This window comes from Amphiura filiformis, chromosome 13, assembly GCF_039555335.1.
Source record: "Amphiura filiformis chromosome 13, Afil_fr2py, whole genome shotgun sequence".
NCBI lineage: Eukaryota > Metazoa > Echinodermata > Ophiuroidea > Amphilepidida > Amphiuridae > Amphiura > Amphiura filiformis.
This window is the reverse complement of record NC_092640.1, coordinates 11198153-11206843: the sequence shown is the minus strand read 5'-3', so window position 1 is coordinate 11206843 and position 8691 is coordinate 11198153. Positions and strand designations below refer to the sequence as shown.

Here is an 8691-nt window from a genome sequence, read left to right as displayed (position 1 = left end):
GGAGGATTTTCAAGCTCTCCTGACTTTAGTTTTGGACACTCGTACAATATTGTTAGGGTTGTTTATCTTTCTATTGTTGTCATGGTTTTCGCGTAATTATCTGGGAAAACCAAGAAATTTACCACCAGGTCCCATGGCTTGGCCTCTTATCGGCTGCATACCACAACTGTTGCTAATGCGTTCAAAGACTAGAAGCATTTATCACTCACTTTCGCAGTTATCAGAGATATATGGTCCCGTATGTAGAATACCATTGCCATTCGGCATGACCATGGTACTCGTCACTGGGTATAAGGCTGTCAATGAAGCATTCACGAGTTCGAAATTTGACCAGCGACCACCGTTTTCTCGTTCGGATAATCCTATAGAACTATTGAATGGCGCAGGTAGGTAATATTACAGTGATCATCGTGATATATTGAAATATTTATCACTGTTTATATAAAATGAAATTTAGATGTTTTCTTAAATTTGCTAGCCGTGTGAATAACAAACCCTATCAACATGATCAATAACAACTATTAGTAAGCTGACAGGTTAAAAACGGATTTTATATAATTGTATTGTACCAGGCAGAGCTTTTTCACTTCCGTGGTCAAAGTGGCTCAAATGACCATTAGCTCAAAGCTTCCAAACAGGAAACAATGAAAGTTCGTGATACTATAGGACTTTTCTGAAAGTTTTTGAATTATATCTTTTTAGGCATACTAATGGCGACTGGCGAATCATGGAAAGAACATCGCAAATTTTCCTTGACAGTTCTTAGGTCGTTTGGAGTAGGAAAAAGAAGATTTGAACACCAGATTGCTACAGAGAGTGATTATCTCACGAAAGAAATCAGCTCGGTACGAGGCGAACCTTTTGATCCGACGCACCTCTTATCCAATGCTGTATCCAATGTCATATGTTCTGTTGTCTTTGGAAAGCGGTTTGAATATGAAGATCCTGAATTCAAGCATTTGCTGCATTCGATTGAAGAATCAGCGAAAAATATAAGTTTTCAAATCCTACTTATCATGTGTCCAAGGCTTGTAGCATATCTGACTTCAATCCCGATCTTCCCCAAAGGACCGATGCCGATTATTTTATCAGTTCGACGTACACTGAAGGATATCGTGGATAAACATCGCGATACTTTTGATAGTGAAGATATGCGAGATTATATTGATGTTTATCTGAAGGAGATGCAAATAAAGAAAGATCAAGGAACGAACACTTATTTGAGCGATATAGAACTACTCGCGGTGGTGAACGATTTCTTTATCGCAGGGACAGAGACAACTTCAACCACGTTACGCTGGGCTTTATTATATATGCTGAAATATCCTGATGTACAAAGGCGAGTACATGAAGAAATTGACTCAGTTGTTGGACGAGATCGCTTACCCAAGCTGTTCGATAAACCTGATCTGCCTTACACAGTATCGGTTATCCACGAGATCCAGCGATTTGCCAGCATCCTGTTTCTTGGGGGTCCACGATACGCTAATGACGACATCGATTTCCATGGGTTTACTATTCCTAAAGACTGTTATGTGCAACCCAGCCTGTATAGTGTTACACGGGATTCGTCAGTCTGGCAGGATCCAGATGACTTCAAACCCGAACGATTCCTTGATGAGAATGGTCAAGTCATGAAGATTCCAGAAAACATGGTCTTCGGTGCAGGTACGTTAAAAACAAAATTAATAGTATTAAATAATGATTAAAAAACAACTAATCCAACACAATTTAATTACATGCTAGTATATTATTATCCTTACAATACAAGAACTACAAGAGTCTCACATTTTGAAATGAAAAAGATTAAATATAAAACAAAATAATTAAAAGTCCCATTTTTTGTGGGTAAAATTGTAACAAAGTATAATAAAATGTTTGTATTGGTTGGGTTATTAGAAAGGGAGGGGTCAACTACAAGTGGCTGAACATTTGTTGCGGGGTTCATGACATTTAAAGTGGAATGTTATGCGGATTGAACAACTAGCACTTCAAAAAATATCACACTGCTCAGTGGCGGAAAGTGACACGCTCCCAAAATTACTTTACCTGGAATAGGGTCAGTGCTATTTTAATGCTAAAGTGAGCCAAATTGAAGATAAGTACATTCGGTTTTAAACAGAACATTACTGCTATGTGGCGAAGTATACCAACGGGACGTCAGAGCTCTCGGCTCCGGCTCCCCTTTGGCTACGCCATTGGCACTGATACAAGACCCTCATTACTAATCTCAACAACACCAAATCTCAGTGCTCTCACACAGTCATAATTCAGACCTTTCTGCAATTATCTTTCTACTTGTATTCTATAACTAATGATACGTAATTGATAACCTCAAACTTTTTTGTTTCTTGATTGTCAGGCAAACGTGCATGTCTCGGAGAGCACCTAGCCCGAATGGAACTCTTCATCTTTTACACTCATCTCATGCATCGATACAGATTCGAGAAACCTCCAGGGATGGAAAGTGTTAATATACAACCTAAACCAGTCTCAGTTTTAATGCCATTTCCTTATGATATTTGCGCTATCGAGCGTACTTAAGCTTACGTAGATGTTGCCGTTGATCATGTTGATGATATTCACGAAATATTGCACAGAGCTCCATCTAGCAGGCCGCAAGTTGCCAAACACAATACTTTACGTGTGGAGTAATGCCAAGGGGGTGACACTAAATTCACGGTTATTCTATTAGCAACGCACAGTGTCGACGTCCTATACGATAAATATAAATTTAATACTCCGTTGGTGAGCGACGGGCGAGTGGTATTTCACCAAACGCAAGAAAAGGAGTTCTATCTGATTGGCTAGCAATCGATCGCTTAGGTCGCTTAGTAGTCAACTACAAACTCAAAACTGAGCAATTTATTCAATTTGATTGAAATCGATATTCTATTATTGACGTGGATAAAGAGAGTGATAGTGTGTCAATAATGTACATTGTATTGCAGCTGGATTTTACATGCATTCCTTTATATTATTATTTTCTCAAAGAGTTGAATATGATCACAATTTTTACCCAGGATTTCAAATTTTTTACCCGCAAATTGCAGTTAAACATATCCACAGCAAAATACCGGTCCTCACTAATTAGTGTATTTAATTTCCAGTTAGTGTATTTAAGATAAAACCTGACAACAAATAAAATTTTCTTGCAATAGAAATATCATATGGGATACTGATATGGTAGGCCGCAACCGCCACAACGTGGAGCTGCTACGCGTAGCTGACGTTTTGCTCCGTGGAGCCAAATTGACCAATCATGATCATGTTAGAGTTTTTCATTACTCGGAGGTAAAACTGACCAATTAGGTACGACTCACTCATTACGTGAAGCGAATTTATTCATTAAGAATTTGCCAGACGAGCGTCACGTAGTTGCAAGATATCCTCGGTCACGAAAGTTATGATTCAAAAAGTAGTTTATGAAAAGTACGAACTGACTTATTATTAAGATGGACATGCACTCATAAGAAACTCATACAGTATTGTACATAACTATATAGCTAGGCAGAGTGGTGGTAAACTATGCACACAGTTCTGCGATCTGCAGTGTATCGCCGGGAGCTAATTTGTATAACTTGCGCGGTGTCCCTGCGGAATTCGACCTTCAGCAAACTGCAAACCAGTTCGGATTTACTTTATATACTAGTAATAGGCCATACATACTGTAGCTACTGTCTGTTTTCCTATACACAATACTCAGTGCGCTCACCATTGACGCGTGACCTCTACAAATAGTGTATGTTAGAAGTATAGGCCATTGCCTAGTTGACGTCACTGTGTAAAAAATAACCGGCCAATATTTAAAGTATTCTCTGAAATTCTAGAAAATATAGTTTTGTAACATGTCCTAAATTTTTAGCTAATTTAGGTGTTTGGAAATATTGGTACTTTAGTGTTTTAGGAAGGATATGTAAACGACAGATAACACCAAAAAATATGAAGAAATTATTTCTAAACCGTGTTAAGTCATTAAGCTTCTCATTTTCAAGAACGCTGGTTAACAATAAGCAGACTATTGTCTCATTTCGTAAACAAAAGCCCACAGTATTGTTACCTGCATGCGTTCGCTTTATAATCGTTCACCCAACTGAAACTATAATACCAGCTCATTGCTCATTGCACAGGTAAAACAGACACAAGTGCAGTGTGTATTTAACCAGAGAAGATCTGATGTAACATAGTTGAGCTGTTTTCATTGAGTGTTATCTTGGTTTAATAGCTTTTAATGGGGTTTAAGTCCTTCAAAGGTCGTGGTGAATTCTACTGTAGACATGACTGCATCATGATTATTTTAAAGTCAACAACATTCAACAATATGATCACCGTGATAGTATGACAGTATCAGTACCGTGGGTGTCAGTGATCCTGGCCTGACACAGTAGACAAACAAACAAACAAACAAACACGCCACACACATGACACATGCATGCAAGGTAACATTGACTATACACTAATCAAACAATGGGATTGATCCTGTACAACTGGTCGTGGTTTATTTACAATCGATTCATTTAAAATCCCCATAGTAAACATTAATTTTGGCAAGAGTTTTTCTCTCTGGAACGAGGATGCATCCACTGGCTCCGCGTAATGAAAAGATCTAACATGATTGGTCAATTTAGCTCCGCGAAGCGAAAAGTAAGCTACGCGTAGCAGCTCCACGTTGTGGCGGTTACGGCCAGCCATATACTGATCATGCGAAAATCGTAAAAACATATAATAGAAACAGTGTGGCAGGCTCTCAAAATCTCAAATTGTATGCTTAGCCTAAGTCGCTCGGCCTATCTCGAATAAAATCACCATGTGTAGCTGTTGAAAAACGTGAGGATTCATCGTACTATCACGGCAATTTTTGACACGAAGATATAGGGACGATGACGGTGTGCAACGCAAAACCTATGAACAATTCCGCTGGTTTACTAGCTAGAAAGTGAGGCCAGTTATCGATCCGTTATGAATAATTCATGTTCGACCCCTTGGATCATGTTAATTGATATTAGCAAATAACAACGTTGTTCGTTTTGCGAACTTTGCCTGTTCAATGAGAGTATAGCACGCCCCCAATACATCTGGGCACAAACCAGGCGAAAACGACCCAGTTTAATGAAATGGCGGACGGGTATTCCCATCAGGCACCAGTGATATGTTTTTTCAAAGAAAGTCTACTAATTTGATATGAAATGACATTTTGCAATAGTAAAGTCAAAATTAGGACTTGCTGTCAATAATATGAAGGAAATATGTGACAGAGGCAAGGTGTGAAATACAAGTAGTATTTAAGTTATAATAACCTTTGATACCCGACCTGACCTTCCATCATGGCGCCTTATTCGTCTTATGTATTTCTATTATGCTCTCAAGTAAAATAAAATACCAATCTGCACAAAGCAGACAGAATGTTACTTGGCTCCCAGCATGAATTATTGATTTTATACGGAGGTAAAGAAATGCACAGTGTATGTGCAAGCCGTGCACCATACTCCAAATATTTACGGTAAATCTGAATAGTGGTCACATATGACATATCATGTGTTCGGGAAATCACGTGGCAACATTTTAAGATTTCAGGCTTGTTTACTAGTTAATTGCCATTTGTACTCTTTATTATTTATCTTTGTTAATTAACATATATTTTAAATGCTGATAAATCGTGGTTGGCTGCCCATGATATCTGTTAAATTCAATGTTTTATGAATATAATTCTACCACGCAGAGGGGGTTACGCAGCAGAATTTCACATCACCTGACTTAGCTAGATTTCGAAGCTCTGCTCTTCAAATTCATGTAAATTTCAAAGTTTATACATTTAATATATTTAATATGATACTAATTTTTTGTTATAACCCGAACTGGTACACGAAATATACTAGCTTATTACCTATACAGAAAGGTGATTATCAGCCTTCACTCAGCATATTGACATGCCCGGCATATGCAGCCATTCTCCGTCTGGATAACATGACTGTCGCCCTCAATACGTCTGGGCACAAATTTAAATAACAATACGCTATTTACATATCAATGTGGCCTCATGCTAATTAAAGCTGCCCCATCCAGGAGTTCATCTATGGTAATGCTGCCAATAAATCAGAATTGTTGTCAAACGCATTAATATGAGGTCGAACTGTACGTAGCAACTCGTTTAGCTCGTAGGGCTATCTATGAGTTTTTGGCGTCATTGTTAGTAGGCATGTCACAGTGGCTGCACAATACTTCTGCCACACTGTGCATGCAAGCATAACAGTAAATTGAAAAGCGCGCGTATGAAAGTTGTTCAATTTTGGCAAACATCCATGCCGAAAAATTAATTTCCTCATATGTGCTATTTATCACAATTGTTTGAATTTTTGATATATGGTGTGTGAAACCTTTCTGTGACTACCATCGGGTTTTTTAAAAATAAATATTGCTTCGTTTAAGAGCTACTACCTATTTTTATGGATTGTTGAAGATCCCTCATAAATCAATAAATATAGGCCTTTTGAAAAATCAAGATCTACCACCATTTAGCTGAAATACTAATCTTTCTAAGCATGTAAATTATTTCCGTCGACAACGAATGGCACACTTGAGGAAAACGATTTGAAACAAAACATTTTTAAGTGAGTTTAAAGGAGTAATATTCCAAACCACAATAGCTCTAAGCCATTGTGTGTGTCCAAGGCCACACCATTTTTGTATACGCGGTATAATAGAGGGGCTGTTCCGTTTACCGTTTCTCTTCCCATGTTAATCCAGATAACAAAATGTTAATTTAAAGTATCATTGCAAATGAATTTTTATTTTTACTTTTCGGATTTGGCTTTGAGCAATGGTGACACATACCATATTTACAGAAAAATGAAAATTCTATTCCAGACACCGTCAAAATGTCAAAGTTTTTTTGTGTATTATATTAAAGTAATTAACTGCAGATTCTTTACTCAACATCATAACAGGTTCATACTTGACAAATTCATGATGAATGAAAAGTCTTTCATTAAACATCGAAAAAAAAACCAAAATTACTCATGCCTAATTTACATAATAATATCATGAATACATAATTAGCTGTAATAAGCTAATTTGCATAATTGATTACTTTTTGTGTATTTTTTTGTTATCAATTGAAAGAACTTTGTATACATATGTTTGTGAAAAAAACCGCACCCTGATATCATAAACGGTTTTCTTTTGGCATCAATTTTGCATATTAATTAGCTGAACTTAGTAATTTTTTCAACTTTTATTTGTCTGCAGATTGGCCGGAATTGCTAAAATAGTATATTTGGTTAATTTATTATAATTATTCAATGATAGATTTTTTAATTTTGTTTTCTTTGACGAAGTTAAAAAGATAGGCAATTAACCTGTGATACTTAAATTAACGTTGCTTTTTCAAGCAAGTGTCCAAATAAACCTTCAAAATCTCGAAATGTGCCAATTTTGTCATTATAGCAATTTGTGGCAGATTTGCACTCCATTTATGAGCATCTTAAAATTGACACTACGTCACAATGCATTGACCGATTTCAATTCGGTTTTTTGATTTTTGATGCTTTAATAAAGGTCATTCATGTAGAAACATTAAATAACGTGTTTCTGCTGCCCTTATTTTTGAGGTGATATACCTATTGTTAGTATTGATAACGTGGATTCAACCCGGGGGATTCAAGCCAAATACAAGTCAACTTTGTCCGACTACTACTAATGCGGTTTTATAATTGCTGACGTGACATTGTGATTCGTCAGCGGTCTGGATACTTTAGCCAATCACAGGCACCGAGCTAGTTTATAAACAATGACCCAAACTTTATAACCCAAACTTGGGTTGCCAGTCTCCCGATGAAGGTGGAAGTTACGACCGAAAATTTGAGGTATGTCTAATCTTGTGTTGAGATCAAAAGTTTAAAATCATAAATTAAAACAATGATAAAGGGTTTCTTTGGTTTCTTCATAGTCATTCATATCCCTTCGTAAACATTTAGTAATTGTTGGTATTTAGTCCTGCATAAACCTGCCAGTTGACCAGGCCAACGATGTTCCTCGTCTTCATTCAACATCTCCTTTGTTAAATTCGCTTCACTGGTTACCAGTTGATAAACGTATCCGGTTTAAAATTCTTCTTCACGTTTTCAAAGTACAAAATGGACTGTCACCGATTTATCTCACTGACTACACCGCTACCTACATTCCACCTAGGAAAGGCCTTCGCTCTGAACTGGATTTTACTCGCCTTGTCATCCCCAGGAGTAATAGAAAAAATTGGTGATGGTTCATTTAGTGTGTTTGGTCCAACCCTCTGGAACCAGTTACCGGCTACCCTACGCACTGCTCTCACAGTTGAATCTTTCAAAAATGGTCTAAAAACATATATTTTCTAATATATTTTGCTGTTGTTATTTTTGTATGTTTGTAAAGCGCAATGTTCATATTTTTGGTATTGCGCTATATTAAGGGGGTACTACACCCATTGATTTTTTTTTTGCATTTTTTTTGCATTTTGTGAAGAAATTACAAAAAAAAATTGGACAAAGTGGTATGCAAAATGAAGGGGCAAGTCTTCTCGTTTTATTGGTGGCATCGGTATCAATGTAGCTTACATGCTTTTGAAGATAGAAGCCAAAAGGAGGTACATCACTGATGATTTAAATTCACTTCATTTTGGAAAGCTTACTATCAACGGATTTGGTTAAAATTTTGGAT

General features: G+C 37.0%; 1 protein-coding gene across 1 annotated transcript; it reads left to right on the top strand.

Annotated features, from left to right (window-relative positions):
• LOC140168006 (cytochrome P450 2J3-like) lies at positions 1 to 3390 on the top strand. The gene is made up of 3 exons (XM_072191317.1): positions 1 to 386; positions 703 to 1668; positions 2363 to 3390. The coding sequence occupies exons 1-3, from the start codon at positions 134 to 136 to the stop codon at positions 2542 to 2544; spliced, it is 1401 nt and encodes a 466-aa protein (XP_072047418.1). The 5' UTR covers positions 1 to 133; the 3' UTR covers positions 2545 to 3390.
• The last annotated feature ends 5301 nt before the right edge of the window (positions 3391 to 8691 follow it).

Excerpts from the sequence above, each read along its gene's own strand:
- LOC140168006 (XM_072191317.1), top strand. The coding sequence starts at position 134 with ATGGCTTGGCCTCTTATCGGCTGCATACCACAACTGTTGCTAATGCGT. Across the intron at positions 387-702 it reads AGAACTATTGAATGGCGCAG|GCATACTAATGGCGACTGGC; the intron begins GTAGGTAATATT and ends ATATCTTTTTAG. Across the intron at positions 1,669-2,362 it reads AAACATGGTCTTCGGTGCAG|GCAAACGTGCATGTCTCGGA; the intron begins GTACGTTAAAAA and ends CTTGATTGTCAG.